The 18,622-nt window shown below is 44.2% G+C and overlaps 1 protein-coding gene across 1 annotated transcript in view; it reads right to left on the reverse strand.

Moving 5' to 3' along the window:
- The window catches only part of LRIG1 (leucine rich repeats and immunoglobulin like domains 1), a 96,056-nt gene that overhangs the window by 18,905 nt on the left and 58,529 nt on the right, over positions 1-18,622 (reverse strand). Inside the window, 6 exon segments of the mRNA XM_074879087.1 lie at positions 1,312-1,392; positions 5,185-5,328; positions 10,126-10,269; positions 11,126-11,269; positions 13,539-13,682; positions 14,694-14,831. Coding sequence (XP_074735188.1) covers positions 1,312-1,392; positions 5,185-5,328; positions 10,126-10,269; positions 11,126-11,269; positions 13,539-13,682; positions 14,694-14,831 — 795 coding nt within the window.

Consider the following 18,622-nt stretch of genomic DNA (forward strand, 5'->3'; position numbering starts at 1 on the left):
ACAAATCCCTCTGGACAAAGCCTCTGTTTTCACTACCCTTCTAGCAGCTCACATGATTTCACTGGTTTCTTCAGACAAACCAAAAACTTCAGCAACAGCAGCCAAGGACTCTCCCACCACCACATCTGCTCCTCTGCCTTTTTTCTAGCAACTCGTGGGAAGATTTCCCAACTCCACGTGCGCAGCAGTTCCTACTGGCCTCTCTCCCCCACACTTCTACCCCTAACTCCCCCTGTTCTCAAGTCCTTCTCTGACTTCTGCCTCACTTTTATTCGCAGCTACAACTTGGTTCTCCTCTCCTTGGATCCACTGACTCCCCTCAGCAATGATCAAATGACATCTATGTCTGTGACTTCAAATTTTTCTTCTCTGTTTAAGCATTACGTCCCCACGAATCCTGCCATGGGTCTTCCCACTCCCCCAGGAGTCTCTAAATGAGAGCGTGACAATATACCGCCTGCCAGGACTCATTCTAGCCATCTGCTATCCATCGAGGTACTTTTACTGCACCTCTGGCTGTGCCATCTCAGCATCAGAGACAGCATGATGGGGGGGTGCTGAGAACTTAAACAAAGGCAAGAGGTAATGATTAGAAAGACTCTTGATTTGTCACAACCCATCAGAGACTTCTCTGACAGGGCTGATTTATAGAGCCGATTTCAAATGGAATACGAACAAGTACAGAGCAATGTGAAAATACTTGCAAAGGCCAAGCAAGCTATAAACATTTGCAAGGCGCATGCTTGCCTTAGGTTTCTTTTTATCTCTTTAAGAGCCTATGCCCCATGGTGCCTTTTATTGTCACTGCACATGGAAGCGAGCCCAAAAGATCACTCTCAGACAGAGTATCCCACAGAAACGAATCCTGTTTCAATCCTCTGTTGTAACAGGAAATGGGGTGATTTTTCTCTTCTGTTTATTGTTATTTGCTGCATCAATCAGTGCTTCGCTGAAGATTGCAAGGGGTCGTCTTTGTTGCTGTTTGCTTTTAGAAGCAAGGAACAGTTCTGCTGAATCTTACAGATGAAAATGACTTAAGTTTCTCCTGTGCCTCTGAACTACAGCACGTGGCACAGTCTGTTCACTGCTTTAAAAGGTCTACAATCGCCTCATATCTGCTTGGAAACACAAGTGCTTGATAACCACATTTGCGCTCTTGCAGTGAGCCTGCAAAACTAGTACATCTCAGATTTTCTGTTGATTTTTATCTTGTTCCAAAGGGAGGAAGGCTGTTTTGGAGGGGAGAGACCCACCCCCACACAGGCACACAACACAACTGCTTTGCAGAACATCAAACCCAGGGATACTCACAGCTTGCTTAGGTTTTCTAGGCCTGTAAAGGCTCCGTTGGTGTCTTCTATTGTGCCCGAGATGTCGTTGTGGTCCAGTTCCCTGGGGAGAGGACAAGAGAGAGCTCATAATCAGTGCCTTAGTCCCAGGCTCATGGTTCAAAACTAATGGAAGAAAGTTTGAGGAGGCCACATGAGGAGCTTCCCAATTTCTCCTGACAGTTATCAGAAAAACCAGAGTCCTGCAGCAAAGCAGCACTAATCACTTTTCCTGCACCGACCCATGCTGAGATGGTGCATTCCAAAAAGAGCGCTGACTTTTCCCCAGCTGAAACCCTCTCTTTCCAAAACAGCAGCAGTAGCAGATAGCTGCTTTTTAACAAGTAGCTTTCAGTCGTTTTCTAATTCTGTGCATCCAAACAAAAGGAGGAAATAGAAAACCAAGTTCCAAAACTAAACTGAAAGAACTGCTGTCCTTAAATGCTACTATCATGAATTACGATAACTTTGGCTATTGAAACGTATACAAGTATTTGTCTATAGCAATATCTTAGTTAGATGATTTGGTGTATTTTCTATGAAGCTGCATTCTTTTCTGGCAATGAACTTGAAAGCTCAAAGGAAAGCACCATCATCCCTACATAAACCTAACTCTCTGTATAACCACTTTTTTAAAAAAAAAAGACTAAGAATTCCTCTTTCAGAGTTAGCTTCTTTTGGCTTTCAAATTGACCATCAATTACAAGAGTCAAAGAGGTCTGAAGAAAAACAAGCACACAGAACAAACATGAGATCCACAAAAGCTGTTTAAACAGTCTGTTTAAAAATCCTTCCCTCCTAGCTTTAATTCCAGCTAGCAATGAATACCCAGAAACACAGACAGAAATTTATCATTTCTAATGTTAAGTAAAAAGAAAGAAAAAATAAATAGGCTTTGTTGGTTTTGTTACATCACTGATTTGAAACTTAGCAAAACCCAACAACAAAGCAAACTTAACCATCCAGATAACCCCTGGAACCCTCAGGTACTCCTTTTGCACCTTTTGAAGATTATTATCAGAACACTTCCAGTTTAAAAATATCAAGGCCAAAAAAGAAAAAACAAAGTCCCCTGCATTTTGCAACATTCCAGACACGGGCATCATAGCGTAGCTTCTGGGCTATGCAGCACAAAGACACAATAACCTACAAGAAGAGAACAGAAATTTTAAAAAAATCCCAGTTTTATTAGCATGGTTTTCCTCAGCTGAGATAGGGCTGAGACTTTTGCTCTCAGTACCTAAGCTGGCTGCAGTTTTTGCTTGTTTCTCAGCTTTGGTGTGTGAACTCAAGATGTGAAGGGAGATGGCCAAAAGCCACAATTCCTGTTTCTCAGCTGGCTTCAGCGTGAGACCCAAATCTCATGTCCCTGGGGAACCCTGGCCTTAGCCAGCATCACTGTGGATGTCAGGGTGATCTGTGGGTCGGTCTATGCCAAAGGGATGGATAAAAACCTCAATATCCCCGCGGGGTGTGGCCGCACATAATGCTGTGGTGGCGTAAGAGACGAGTCCAGGAGAGATGCTTTGATGTGCTGACATTTTCAGCACTATCCGAGTGGGGCAGGAGCAAATGCATCCTCCCGAAGCTAAATTTCTACATTTCCCCAATGGTTGCCAAGCCAATGCCCGTTGTTCTATTTGTTTAAGGGCAAATCCCTTCTCAGACATTGCTCCTCTTCAGTTCCACCACAGGCTACTGGTCTTTGGACCAGCAAACCCTTTCCCATGGCAGAGACAGACAAGTGGGAACAGCCTGTAGGAGCTCTCTGACACACACTTTTATTAATTGACTGCCACACATTGTGTTTTCTTGAAAAAGGAAAAGAAAATGGTATTGCTTGTTCTTCCAGAGGCAACTCAAAGGTTTAGCGTTAGAAAGGAGGAATAAAAACCTTTTTAACAAATGAGTGAAAATAGAGAGAAAAAAAGAGTGGGGTATTTTGGCCTAGCTCTCTTTGTATTCAAACTCCTCTCCCAGCCCCTGTTGCCAATTTCCTATTCTTTCTGGCTGGCTGAGCTTGAATGCTCACAGCCTTGTTAATCATTGTGCTCTGAGGTCTCTGGGCCTGACCTCTATTTGAATAGCTCCACATTTCAGCAGTTTCACACCCACCAAAGGCTCCCCAACAATAGGCCATAATTAAAGCATGCTCGGGTCTTTTTCACCAGGTGCAGGACCCAATAGGCCTTTCTCTTTATTAAATTAGAGCTCGCTCACACACTCCTCCTCCACCTCCCCCCTCTGTCCTAGACATAAAAGAGGCTCCACATTCACTGCAGAGCAAAGAGAACTACCAGCTCCCCTTCCCCTCCATTTTTCTTTGGAAACCTTTAGTTCCGGTCTTGACAGCTGCCTCAGAGAGGTCCCTTTCTGAATGTCCAGTGGCTGAAAGGCTTTGGCTTAAGTTTAAAAAAAGGAAAAAAGGCAAACAAAACTCAAACTCACTTTCCAGTCACTTCCTTCACTGTGAACTTCAATAAAGGAAAGAGTAAGATGCAAAAAGTACTGTAAAGAGGGGAGATCTCTCTGTTCCCATTTCCTTTTAATTACTCAGGCCACAATGGGCTTCTGAAGAGGAATAAAAGTATCAAAGTGTGTTTTTTTCCTTTTGAAGGAAGAATTAAATCAGCCTGCTGAACTCAACCAGCCTGGGAGCATGGACGGTTCTAGAAGACAGACTGTGAGAACTTCGTGGCGTGCCAGATGAAGGTGCTGAGCCCACAGCCCCTGGAGAGAGGAGAGCAGCCAGCAGCCCCGCAGGTCCAAATAAGGGAGACAGAGGCAGCACAGCTGCAGGAATGGACAATTATTAGAACTGGATTCCCCATCTTCTGGTGTTTCTAAGGCAAGCCCAGATGTACTTCAATCTAATGCAGCTCTTGGGTTTAACAGTGCGTGATAGTGCAATTCTACAGCTGGCATCCCAGAAGAAGTCAGATTGAGGTGTCTAATGGTCTCTGCTAGCCCTAAAATCCTAGAAGTTGGTATCCGGACTAGGAAGCTCATTTCCAGTTGTGTCAGTGACTTTTATTTTAAAGTCTCTGGTAAATGGCCATAACCACGACTGGATGGAACACTCTGCAATTCAATATTAGGGCACATGAAACTTTTTCTCTTAATAGCATAGCAACTTTTTTGTTGTTCAGGGATTACCATGAAAATCAGAGCAGCAGAACATTTCATGACCCAAGTAAGCCCAATTTGGCATTAAAGAGAAAGACTTCTGGTTACTCACATGGTACCTGCAGCGGTTTCTTGCTCTCCCATGACTGGACCCAAGACTGGGTGAAGCTTCATGTGTTCTTACACTTCTGGTATAATCGGATCCTAAGCCCAACCTCTGAATTTGTTTTCCCATTTTTTTAGCCCGGAATTTTGTATTTATTATTCAATTTAGAAAAAAAAATAAAGTAACAGCACACAAACATGCTCAGTAGCACATTTAAGAGGATATGTGTCAGTGGAAGGAATCATTAGTCAATATGATAGCAAGAGAAATTCTGCTATTAGCTGAAGGACTGAAACCTCAGGGATTTTTGCTCAGCTGGGCTAGATTCAGGATCCTGTTCTGTTTCTGTAATTTTACTCTGGAGCCCTCTACTCTGAAAGCACCCTACAACACTGAGCAGTCCAACAGCAATTCTCTAACTACTCTTAATTAAAAAATACAAGTTCACTCAAGTTGGATAATGAGGTAAACACAACAGCTGCTGAAGACAACAGAGCAGTATGTAGGGGGGTTTGATGCTGATGACACAGGTACCCAAAGTAACTGCAAAGCAGAACAGTTTGGTAGAACACAAACTGTGGAGGGAAGATGGGTGTTAGCTGACAAAAGCTGGGAGCAACTTACAGGACACGCAGGTTTTTGAGTCCCTTGAAAGCACCTTCTGCAATATGATTGATGGAATTGTGGCTTAGTCGTAGTACGTGCAGTCCCCCAAGGTCTGACAAGCTTCCCTCATCCAGCCTCGTTAGGTTGTTGTAAGAGAGTATTCTGAGGGGGGAAAAAAAAAAGAAAAAGAACAGCCCTTATCAATTCAACCAGTATTTTCCATACTTGTCTGTGCCAACCAGTACCTGCCTGCCACAACCACCTTACAAGAGGCGATGTGTACTGGCAAGTAGGAAGTAAGACTGCAGTCTGCAACTATTCCCACAAGATACCCATGGGGCAGGCTGGGTGACCATAAGGGAGCAGGAGGCATTTGGTACCCAGCTACAGGGAAGTCTTCTGTACAGGCCACGGAGAGAGGCCCCTCCAGAAGTGAACCAGAGCAATTACCTAATACAAGTGCTGTCAGTTATGGTGGGGACGAGCTACTCTTTCTCCTGCATGGATAGGTTAGGGTCTGGCAGCACCACCCCTCCTCAGTCCCCAGATATATAGGTAACACTCAGATATCAGTCCTGGTTGCATTCAACCCTCACTCCAGTTTGGACTCTCTCCGAGGCTTACAGGATAAAGCAGTCCGTTCCCCTCCTTCCCCACACCCTGCGAGGTGGAGAGTGACGTCAAACAGATGGATTTTGAAGTTCACACGCGCTCTTGGCAGGGTCCAGACTTCTGTATTCAGGAGGTGTCTTATCATTCTGCACTTGTGCACAGCAAGCCCCGGGCGTCTGGGTGTGGGTGTCTCCACAGCCTGCTCCACCCCAGTCGAGAGCCAAGAGCATTTCACCACAAGGCAATTGAAAGCTTCCTTTCATGCACAGGAAGGAGGTATCTTTTCTAAACCAGCCACCTTCCCTCCTGCTCCCCTTTGTCAAGGAGTGTACAGTCTGCTTGAAACCTTCTCCACTTACAAGTGACGAATATTGGAAGGTTGTTTTTCCCCCTAGTTTTCCAGCCATCTCTTTCCCTTGCCCATATAATCTCTGGTTTTGGAGATTTTTTTTTAAGCACTACTCCTGTTGCAGTTTGGAGGAGAAAGAAAGCTGTTTTTCTCTCCCAGCCAGGGTGCAGATGAGGCTTCCGAGATTTGATGCCGAGGGCAGGCCATGGGACGCTACAAGCCACTGCAGACACCTCACACACTACACAACCACCTTCTATGCAAGCAGTAAAACCACAGAGTTACTGATGTTGAAGGCCAGCTTGGCTCGGCAAAAGAGGGACCTCCTGGCGTAGCAGCAGGCAGAGTCACCAGTCGGTGATCTTCAGCCTGAAGAATTCACCCACAACTCCCTGCTGCGAGTATATTTCTCTTGATCTCTGGAGGTCACTGCAGCTGGGTGAGCCCTGCAGGGCTACCAGCAGGTAAGTGGGACCAGCAACAGCCTCAGCTTTAAGTTGCCTGCACACTGACACATGGGGTAGAAAAAGCAGCATTGAGCTACATACCACTACTCACATTTTCTCTTATCTCTTTACAAACAGCAGTTGCATAAGATCTTCAAAAATACTTTAGTGACCTGGGAGCACAAGTAACTTCAAAATATTTAAGGGTTTGGGCTGCTTAAACTTTTCATAAAGTGGAGTTATATGGCTTTGAACAAGCACTGAAATCCGTCATTGTACAGACAAGGAAAAAAACCCAAAATCTCGCTGAGTTCCAAACCTCCAAATTCCTCTTCTAGTACTGCCTGTTAATGAGTCTGCTTAAAAATCCGTCTAGGGCTTGCATGAAAGTAACTGCAAAGCCAAAACCTAAGTCAAAACAGACACATACTCTGAAGCACTGAGAGTGTCATTTATTTGGCAAATGAGCTGCCTATCTTTTAGCTGTGTGAGTGGGCAGAGGGCAAGCTTTGGAAGAAATTCAGCAGAGATTAATGAGTTTGAAGAAGGTATGGGACAACATACTTTCATTCCTAAAGAGGTCGTAGTGTTAGTTATGAAGAACTGGCATCCAGTCAAAATTATGTCCTCACCTGCGATTAAAAGAATTTGGCTTTTTTTAAAAAAAAAAAAAAAAAGTGTTCAAAAGTAATCCTAAACCTGGCTGAGAACAAAACATAGTTCCTTTTGATTCTACACAGAAGAGTTCCTGCCACAACTGGTGAAGGCACATTCCCCTCTGTTCATTCTGACGTCACCTCAAGATGGACGGACAGCAGCAGTATTTAAAGGACTCTCTCAATGGCTGCAACCAGCCAGGCTGCTTCCCCAACCTTGTCATCTCTCTCCTGATGAGAAATCACTGGAATGAACAAGTGGAAATGTTTGTCTACACAGCCCTTTTGGCCTGGCGAGGAAGTGGGAGAGCAGCACACCAGAAGTGATACATAAAGGGGTTAACCAGAAACCTGTTGTGCAGCTGGGGCTCCTGCTGCCAGCCAGTCCTGGACCAAGTACATCTAACACATTTCATTCCCACTGACCAAACTATAGGTAAAAAAGTGAAAAGAGAGACCCAAAGTCATCATTTGCCTCTGATGAAATCCTATGCTCCCACTGTGGATTTTTCCATGATGTTCATGCCCTAGCACCTGACTGGTGAATACAATCAGCCCTTTCTCATACCCGTAAAGAGGCAAGAGCTCTCTTTCCTTCTTAGCTTTTACAGACCACAGCCTTGGCGTCACGTTTTCTCCGAACAACTGAAGGAGGGACAACTCACCCTTCAGATGACCACGTCCTTCCTTAGCACAGATAAACAGGGGTCTGGCCACCTCTCTGTGGTCGAGGACTTTGAAATTCATTCCCTGTACAACCACAGGCAGTGTTTTCTGATAACTGAAACCCAGCAGATTTAGCAATAGGGGAGGTGAGCAAGGATCTTTTAATAAGGAATGAAACATACACATTCAAAGAAGTGCACAGAGGCAGCCTAGATGTATCTAGTGCTTCCTTTCCTCACCCCTCAATTTCAGAGCAGACCTCTCCTACAAGTACTCTTTGGCTGTGGAAGTTTCAGTTAGGAGTATCTGATGGCTCCCTGCAGCAGCCTTACCCTAAAGGCAACACCTGCAAGAGCTTGTAATATTTTGCAGGGATGTGTGCTAACACCCACATAATCGCCTTCTGAATCTCAGCTAATGTCGTCTCTGGCCTCACACTCTAGCCCAATCCTGTTTGTCAGGCCGAGCACGCCCCAGTGGCTCCTACCACCTCACACCACCAGGCATTTCCCAAATCTACCCCATTCTGCACGAGGCCAAGCGAGTCCTGCGCTGGGTTTCTGCAGAGGATGGCCTCTAAGCCAGGACAGCTCACCACTGGTTGGCAAGAGATCCCAATCCATACCTGACAAATAAGGACTCGGCATGGCATGCAACCTCCAGTCTAAACCTTCAGGGTTTGTAAAGACAGTGTCAGGTAGAAAAGACAAGCAGTTCTCCCTAAAAGTTCTGATGTTAGCTCTGCAAGGCTTACCCATCCCATCTGAACCCAGGCTGAAATAAAGCTTCAGCACAGGCACCAGATATTGGGTCCTTGAGAGCAGACAGTTCCCAGAGCTGTGCTACTCACACAGTGCAGTGGTCTGAATTGGGCTATTCCAGGGATCCAACTGTGAGTGCTTTAGGAAGGCAGACCCCCCCCTTTTTTTGATGCTTCAGATTTAAGCAGACCACAGGCAGAGCATGGTGCCAATTCTGATCTGCTGCCTCAAAGATTTCTCCATTGACAATGCCTTAACCTTGTAAAGTATCACCTGAGGATATGCACATGAAGGAACTGTAGCTGTCTACAGCACTGCGCCAAGCAAAGGAGCAATTTAGGGATGGGCAGTTTCACAGCAATTTGAAAAATTAGGTAATTAAACAGTATTTAACTAAAAAAATAAAATATTTCCTTGTGCCCCAAAGAAATAATCCATATCTGAATGAATAATTTGGGTTCAACAGAAGATCACTGCTGGTCACTGGGCTAACAGGATGATTCTACAGCTTCTAAATTTAAAGGAATGACATGTGTCATGTCCACCGATCTCTGCATCCACATCTGAATCCCAGGGACTCACACCTGGGTAGGCAGATACCAACCTTTAGCCGGAGTCCAGAGTGAGGCCTCTGAAAGTAGGAAGCTGCTTTACTGCTTTTATGGTGGATAGGAGAATCCTTAACAATGTTTAACAAGAGATTTCCGAGCATCAAGCAGAATGAATTACAGTTCCGCTAACCACATGTGTCAAGTTGTCCAAAGAAAAAAGTGAATCCTTCCACAGTCCCACCGAGGGGATGACAGCTACTTCTGTAAATACTGTACGCATCCATGTGTGTCTCTTCAAAAAGGCATTAAGCAGTGCCACAGACCCAAAAGACACCCTTGTGGGGCTGTCCTCAGCAGCAAGGCTTTCTTTCATTTATCAAAGAGACTGTATTCACAGCTGGAAATCTCAGGAGTGCAAAGTCAATGTATTTACTTTTCAACAACTGAGCCCTACAGGAAGGGTAAAGTGTAAACAGGAGAAACAAGGAGAACTGACTTTAAAGGGCCAAATCTCTGCTGGTTAAAAACATGATTGTTCTTTGTAAATACAGAGGATAAAGCAAAGCTTCCTCCAGGCTGCACAGTCATGTGGCAAGCCATGCATGTCTTGTAACTAGGTAGCTAAAAGGCATTGGCAAGCTGCAGATCACAAACTCTCCAGGTCTTTTGGCACTGCATACTTTTGGTGGGTTCTAGACTGGGTTCTGGCACAAGCATATTTTAACCAGGTGCTCTGAAGGTCATAACATCATGAATAATAAGGGCATCCTTTATGAGGCTGCAGGTCCTGCATCTCTACAGGTTGATACAGTAGAGGCTGTAAGTCCTGCGACTGGGAAAAATCCTTCCTCCCCTTTCCTGCCAACATTACATTAGCATCAAACCCTGCCCAACAAACCACAAATGAAACCAACTCACAGCTCATGCAGCTTCTGACAGAAGCTCCAGCCATCGGGGTTGATGCGAGATATAGAGTTATTACTGAGGTGAAGCTGGTGCAGAGATGAAAGGCCATAGAGAGAGCCACTGTTTACTTCTGTCAGGCTGTTATACTCCAGGTGGCTGTGGAGAAAAATCAGAAGGAATTGACAGATAAGCAGCACTGGTCAAATGCTGAAGAATTTCCAACAAGGATTGGGATTTCAGCCATTCTTACACATCTTTCTACATACCCATGTGGATACGTGCATGTGTGGGCATTTCTTGTGCAAATAAAGGATAGAAATTCAAGGACAACACAATGGAAATGCCCAGAATGAGCTGTGAGTGCAGCGGTACGCTCCACTGTGAGTAAACTGGGCTTAAAGCATCCCATTTAAGTTTGTATTTGCAGAGTCTCAGTTGTGTGACAGCAGAATCCAGAAGCATGCTGCTTTGATCGCTTGTGACCTTGCAAATACACTTGAAAGCCCATCACATTGGAAGTTTCAAGCATTTCTCTGCAATGACTATTCAATTGGTTCTCTCGTATGGAAAAAAACACATCGCTGAGATAGGCCAGCTTGGTTTCTAGGTATCCCAAGAGGCAGAATAATCAGGTCTGCAACACAGAGTTTCCATGTATCAGTCAAAACAAATCTGCAGAAGCCAGATGAGCTTTTATTTAAAGACCAATTGAGATCTTACTGAACGTTCAAACCATCAAACTTCCAAAAGAATACTGCCAGAGCTTGAAAAATGACTTTTTTTTATTGAACACGTGGTTAAGCAATGAGCTTTAGTAAACTGTAGGTCAACTAAACAGAAGTTGCTGTAGCATGGTAGAGCTCTGTGCATGCAGGACACAGAAAGAAGCATGAGGACCAGCACAGGTGCCTACAGGTCTCTGATGAGAGTCCTTGCTAAAATACAGAGCAGGACATGATAGCAGGTGAAGTCTAGGCTGTTTAAGGGAAAAGAGCCCATCTCTCCAACTTACAGAACTTGCATCTTGGCTAGACCCCAGAAAGCCCCATCAGTCAATTTGCTTATGTTGTTGCGCTGGAGTTTCAGGACTTCCAAGCTGTCCAGTCCCTGGAACGTCAGGCCTTCAATCAGGCGGATGCGATTCCGGTTCAGCTCCCTAGAATCACCAAGGCCATACAAGTTTATTAAATCCCAGTCCTTTCTCATGAAATTATCTGTGCAGCATACAATGGGGACAGCAATGCCAACAACTCCTCTGTCAACGGTTCCCAGGAGACAGCAGAAGCGCACCGGAAACTTTCAATCCCAGAGCTAGCCAGGGAAGTCAGCTGGGTGTGATCACTTAAACAAACTCACCCTGGGACAGACTTTCACTACAGAGGAACAACAGAGACAGTGCAGCAATTCCTCTTCATCCCTCCTCTCTCTGCATTTCTTTTAAGCCATTTATCCTTTTAATCAATTTTCACACTTCATCCTCTCTCAAGCAGACACACCATTTGAACCAATACAGTTAAAGATCAGCATTATTTCCCTGAAAACCCGTTGTTTTTATAGGACTTGTAATCGCCCAGTAAAAATGTGCTCTGAAACATGTGGGTGCCATAAGAACTGTGAACCCAAGAGGAAAATTTATGGCTAAGTTTCAAAAAAAAGCTTTCAATTCCCCTGACAAATTTCACATTTTCTCCTACTATAAGAAGCTAATAAAGAATGAAACAAGTTGTTTCCAATGACAAAGCAGTCTTAGTATTTTGCATATACAAAGATCTCCAACTTGCTTCATTAACTTCCCTCCCCCCCCGCTCCGGGTGGGGAGGGACTCCTAAATTTTAGGAATACCTTTTTTCTGAATAGCAATATGAACATCATCACAGCACATTTTACCAACCCATATCAAACAGTCTTGTGGATTACTAGACCCAGACATACCAGGTGAAACGCCAGTTCCATAAAGTCAGTGGAAAACTTCATTGACACAATGCACTAAAGCTGAAAACAGAGCTTTTAAAATAGATACCTTTCTGCACATCCAAGACTAACCTAAGTTCCCTATTCAGTGTTTGTGTTGAAGAAAATGGTGGAGGTTACAACATCAGAACTGGTTTTGAAAAAGATAAGGAAACCGTAGAAACTTTAAGCTTACTTTTTAACTGCCTAAAAAAAATACGCTGACCTTGCACTCGAGTGTAATTAAAGTCAAGTAAGCAATTAAAAAGTTTGCAGTCCTAAAGTCTCTTGCCTTACTGCACTTCCTAGGCTACCAGTGAGCTACGCTTTGCCACAAAAAGAAGTGTACACAAATTCTACAATGCACTGAGTCGGTATAACTTGAAATACATTCATGTTTATTTATAGGGTTAAACAACCAGCTGTGAGACTGTCTTTAAGAGTACCAATTACTCCAAATTTCAGTGAAAACTGTGTTCCTAAACAGATTGAGTTGACCCTTGTTTTTATTAGTTTCGCACATGATGCAGATGAACACAGTGAATTACAAGCTCTCAGTCAATGGACAGTAACTTCCAACGGAGAGGCAACAGACTTTTAAGATGCATATGCTGTTGTGTCACACTGTTTAAGCCCAAACTGGCTATAAATCCTACATGTATGCAAGCACAGATGCACACCCATTCCTTAGACACATCTTGGCATAAGGATTTGTGTCTCAATCAAGAGGTTGCCATTTAGAGGTGTGATTTCCAACAGCTTTTGTGGACTTTATGTTAACAGACAGAGGTTGACCTTTTGCCTATCAAATTTGATGGAAAGATTGCAACGGGCCTCAGGCTGAGCCCATTTCTCCAGCAGAAAGGAAAAGCTAAACCATTAGTGTTACTATTTTACACATAAAGCATATTTATAGCTGCAGATGTCTATGTGTCCCCCATGCAGCTCCTGCCACACAGACCGCAGGCAGGACAAGAACGATGTGTGTGTTAACTCATCTAGAGTGCTATTTTCTCTGCCCAAATATCACCTCACAGTTTAACAACCTTCCGTCATTGCTTTTTTATTGCCACATAAAGATACCTGTGTGGTCTTGAAAAATTAACATGGTAGCCGAGCTTTGTCACTCACAATAGAAACATCTCCCAAACCTCTCCTGCACCACAGACACCAGCAGCTTTCAAGGGAATGGATTTGTCTTATGCTGTCAAGTGCACAAGATGCTGATGTCTGGTGCAGCATCCCTCCCTTCCCACCTGATCAGAAGAATGGCCTGAAAAGCCAGTAGTTACAAGACAAAAAGGACCTTCTCCCGATGTGTTTTATTAGGTGCTGGCAGAGGAATACTGCATAATGTATTCTAAGTTTTATAGATAGCAGGTGAGGAAGGGTGACATTTGGTGTGTATATCCTCAGGGACATTTTGTCTCCATAAAGCGTGGCTGAACTTAATTAAAATGCACATTTCTACTCACAGTTGTATTAGCCTGGGTAGCCTGAATGCCTTGACAGGAAGCTGAGTGATCCTGTTTTTACTCAGACGAAGTGTTAGCAGGGACCGTGACAGACTATCAAAAGCACCAGGCTCCAGGGTGCTGATTCTGTTGCTCCCCAGGTAACTGGAATAAATCACAGCAGAAAATGAACAGCTCTGTCAGAAATCTTCTTTTATCAGCATTTGGTTGGTCTCCAGACAGGCTGGTGAAATTACAGAGGTGGCTTCGAATCAGTTGGATTTCTGGCTGCAAAAAGAGCACAGTGCCCTTCCCAGAGACAGGTGACGATCGTGGAGAGGTACTGCACACTTCCCAAGAGTTCCTTGAAACCCTCCTACCTCAGCAAGGCAATTGGGAGTGGAAGCCAGAAACTGGAGAATATTCCAATGCAGGATGACTCTATTCATTCCCCATTTTTCCCCTCAGCATCTGTCCCAGGATCTTCCATACTCTTGTACCCTAGTCTTAGCCACAGAGGCTGTTTTTACAGGACAACAGGCAAACATCAGCCACAACACCACTCTCTTATACCCTCTTACAACCAGGGGTAGAAGTGTAAACTTCAACGCAAGTAGATTATCTGTCTGCACCTCTTCAAAGGTAACTAAAACACAGATTATTTTATGTTTCTCTGAATAGGCAAACTACTCTGCTTAACCCCTGGTTTTCTCTGAATAACCAATGAGAAATTTCTGTTCTTAACATTCAGTAGCCACTTCCGTGATGAAATAGTCATTCCCCCTCCCCTCTTCCAGATGCACATGGGCTGATCTGGGAAACAGCATATACACTTCCCACCGGGCAAGAGACAAAGGTCTGCGGTGCAGACAGTTGTTCTGGCTTCTAGGTTTCCAGCTATAAAGACACCCACACCTAAAGGATGCAGGATACCTTTTCCCTATTGCAATATTCCCATGCAACACAATTAATAATAATCTGCATTCTTTACAGATACATCAGAAAGCAGAAACACAGAGCTCAAAAAATAACCTGACAGTAGGGAGACTGTGCTGCCTTCTAATTCTTCTTTGCATACTTTACATCCATTCCCCCTCCTTTTTTTAAAGAAGGTTTGAGGCCCTTTTCTCTGCTGTGGTAACTCAACAAAAGCTGTTCCCAACAAGAAAAACTCACAGCTCCTTTATGTGAAGTCCCTGTGGAAAGCAGCCGTTTCGGATTTCCGTGATGTCATTGAAACTCAGGTCCAACGTTTCCAGGGTAACGTAGGGCTTCAGTTGACTTGCTTCAATGCTGCGGATCCTGTTGTGATGCCTGAAACAGTCAGGAGGAGAAACGGAGACAATTTAGTTCTCTTAGAAAAACAGAAAGAATATCCGAGGCCACAGCAGGCCCACAGGCTGGCCCCTGAGTTCATACACTCAGACTTACGGTGCTTCTTCAACAGCTGTCCAAGGAGAAATCCACACCAGAGAGACCTTCCCTAATCCCCATGCTGCTCCTACGGCTGGAGAGACTAGCTCACAGATATTTCTAAGCTTCCAGGCACTTTTTCTGGTATGGTACAAGACTCTTCCCTTCTACAGAATCATTGACTCCATCAGTTTTTCTTCCAGTAATTTGTGCTCGGTCTCCTACAAGCCTTCACTTCCAGAATGGATTTGTTACATGCAAGGACTGCAGGTCTAGATTTTACCCACAGGCAAGGACTGCTGATCAACAGTTTAAGCAACCTGCCAATGTTTTACACAGAAGATGGGATTTTCAGAGCAGCAGACAAATAAGTAAATATTATCTTAGCAAAATTTACAAAACACCATTTCCTTAATTCCTAAGGATTCTTCTGAAAACTCCCAGCTTTGGACTATGTTACAATGATTTGTAACACAAAGAAATACTGTAAGATGGCTTGCAAATGTCCTTGCAAATGTTTCCTCACCTTTTGCTACCTTTGTTCCACTGTGCAATCAGGACAGCTCTGCAGTTCCAGTGCTCTGCCCAAGCACCAACTGCAGGATCAGACCCTACAACGATCACCTGTGTTTGCTGCCTTACCAGCACCAGCCTGAAGGATTCAATCTAATGTTTTTCTTCAGAGAAGGTACTACAAGCTGTCCTCAGGGTTTCCACAGCCATCAAACAGTTAAATACCTCTAGACCTCATCTGTACTCAACAAGGTCTAACTAAAAATCCCCTGAGTCCCTCCCTCTGACTCCTTTGTGGCCTGAATCAGTAGAGAGAACAGTAATCAATTAAAAAAATACATTGTGCATTAGTCACAAGTAGAGCACATGCCTGATGTGAATTTAGACCAGTCACTGATATTACTGGCAAGGCTATGAGTGAGGCACTCCAAACAGAGATGCTCACCAGACACTTGAGAACTTGCTGAATAATAAGAGATAGTAGAGACGGTTCAGACAAGTACTGTGCCTTAATCCGGCCGGCTACCCACTGAGTAACGAGAAGAGGAGACAGCAGCCAGTGAAAGCATCTTGAATGCCAACCAGGCCGTCCCAGCTCTCCCGACAAAGCATCAGCTCTTTGAAACAAAAAAAACTGACGACAGCCTTCCAGGCACTGAAGCTGATGGGTGTCTAGGAGCCAGTCTTCTCCAGCCTCACACCCATTTCAGGCTCTTCCAGGGGTTCAGACAAGCCCCTTTCAAAGAAAACCCCTCCCTCCAAAAGAAAATACCAATAGCACATGGCAAGGGACTCACTCCCTGCACTGTGATCTGCTCCCTTACCCTCCCTATTATTAAAACCAGATTGTTTCACCACCACATTTGCTGGTGTCCGTAACAGGAAGAGGGTAAAAACTGCATTCCCAGAACAATTTGCTTCTGGAGACTCACCCTTTAAACAGCCAGCATGTGACCCTCGCTTATACTGAGGAAACATTTGCAGAAATGCTGCTCTGACTAAAGAGTTTAAATGCTACTTAATTAATTCAGTGCAGGCTCACAAAATATTAAGGACAAATTTTACACCCCTATAGCAGTGTGCTGCTAATACGATGCAAAAAGTTGTCAAGAAAAATCAAAGGAAAGTCATAACTTACGTCCCCCGAACTGGCTATTCCATGGGTTACAAGCACACAGGTCTCTGCAACCACAAACTGTATAAAAGGCAGTGATATGGCTACTATCCAAACGACCAATATTCATTTACAGCTAGGAATAAAGACTGAATTTTCACATCCACACACACAGTGGAATAGAGGTCCTGTGAATTTATACGATAGTGAGACTAAACTACAGGAAAATTCACTATACTCAGAATTTTGTGACCTCCATAAGTTGAACACATGGGCGAGAAGGATTTCTTTTCCCCAAGGACTAGTTTCTTCTGCAGTGAACTCAATTAGTAGAATCAGCAAGTTCAAAAATTTCAATCTTTTTTTCCTCCTCAAAAGAAGAGAGTCCATTAAACAGGTGTGTGACCCTGATTCAGGAAAGTGCCTCATTACAGACGTAAGTGAAAGCAAAGCCGAAGCATGTTTTCTGGAGCTCTCCTGAAGCAAGGGCTGTGAGTTCAACTCTGATCTCATCTAGGCTGTAATGGCTGAGATGAATCGGCCATAAATTAACAGGAAATGAAGGCTTGTACAAATGAATGTGGAGAATCTATAAATTACCTGACAATCCCTGTGCAGGGCAGCTAAGTCTGCAAGGGACTGAGAGCACAGAGTGAGTCTGGACGTGAAGTGCTCTTCAGAAGCCAATGTTATTTTTTTAGAGTATTAATATTTCTGTGCTTTAGCTGCTCAATGTATATCCAATATGCGTGCCAGATCTCCCAGACCAACCCAGAAGACAGGCTTTAAGAAGGGAAGAAAAGGACAAGTAAAGAACTCTTTTGTTTGAGACACATCCGCAGTTTCCAGGTGACTTCTGTCCATTTGCCTCTTGCTTTTCATGTGCTACAACTGGCAGATTAGATGGATGCATTATTTCACACAGGAAAAAAAAAAACCACGCTCCTTTCTCTCCCTCTCTCCGTCTCCTTGAAACATGGTCTGACTCCAAATGTAACTCTCAGCTCCAAACACCATCCCTGGCCAGTCCCAGCTGGGGAATGTCAGACAGTTCGCTGCAAAGCACTGCACCCTCTCAAAGGACTGCACTTCAAACAAAAGCAGCCCAGCTGACTTTTCCTATACACAGCATGCGACATGAACGCAAGATAGTCCAAACCCTTTACTAGCTTGATTACATTTTATTTTTCATTCTTTCAGTAAGAGCTGAAATGGGATTTAACCCTTCCTGTTATTACTTGGATCCTTTCAGCTCGCCTGCTTTTGTTCCCAATCTCATTGCAAGAGTGTTTTACAGAAAAAAAGACCAGTGACGTTATGACTTTGCCTCTCCCCTTTAGTAGTGACTGGAAAAAGGCTGGAATTTTCCCAACTCACTCCTTAGTTTACACTTTGTTGGCTTCAAAGGTGACAGATCAAATTTTAGTACCAACTGCAACAAATTATCGGTGCTTCCACAACCAATTTGCCTCCAGGAGTCTTTTCCTCTCCCCTCTCCTTAGGTATCACAGCCTGGAAACTGCTTTCCCTGCCTCGCTTCAGCCAGTGTCACCTCAAAAGTGTACGATGACAGGGCTTCAATGTGAGATTGTGCAATCAGAGCCTGGAGCAGGAGCCAAGTCCCTTAGTTTCTATTCCCAGCTCTGGCACTGACTCATCTGCCTTGGGCAAGTTTCTTAACCCCTCTCTACCTCTGGTTTACCAATGTGTATGGGAACATACTACCAGACTAGGATGATGCAGGACTGCCTTCACTGAGGACTAAGAATCTGGTGTGAAAGCAGTTCAAGTGAAAAAGAAATCATAGGAACTAAGGAGCCCATCCAATTACACTGTGGTTTGCTCATGAATATGGGAGGATCAGTCTAAAACAGTTGAACTCCCCAGTTCATACCCAACCTCACCTCATTTGCAGCTAATGTAGATATTGAACTGTAACATCTTAGTGCCAAACTAAGGTAACTCCAAGTCAGCAATGGATTACTTTCACACTAAACTGCATACATATGGCACTTGTTCAGGAACTGCTTTGCCCTCAGGTCAGCACCAGCTACAGCTGCAGAGA

Source organism: Strix uralensis, chromosome 10 (genome assembly GCF_047716275.1).
Source record: "Strix uralensis isolate ZFMK-TIS-50842 chromosome 10, bStrUra1, whole genome shotgun sequence".
Lineage (NCBI taxonomy): Eukaryota > Metazoa > Chordata > Aves > Strigiformes > Strigidae > Strix > Strix uralensis.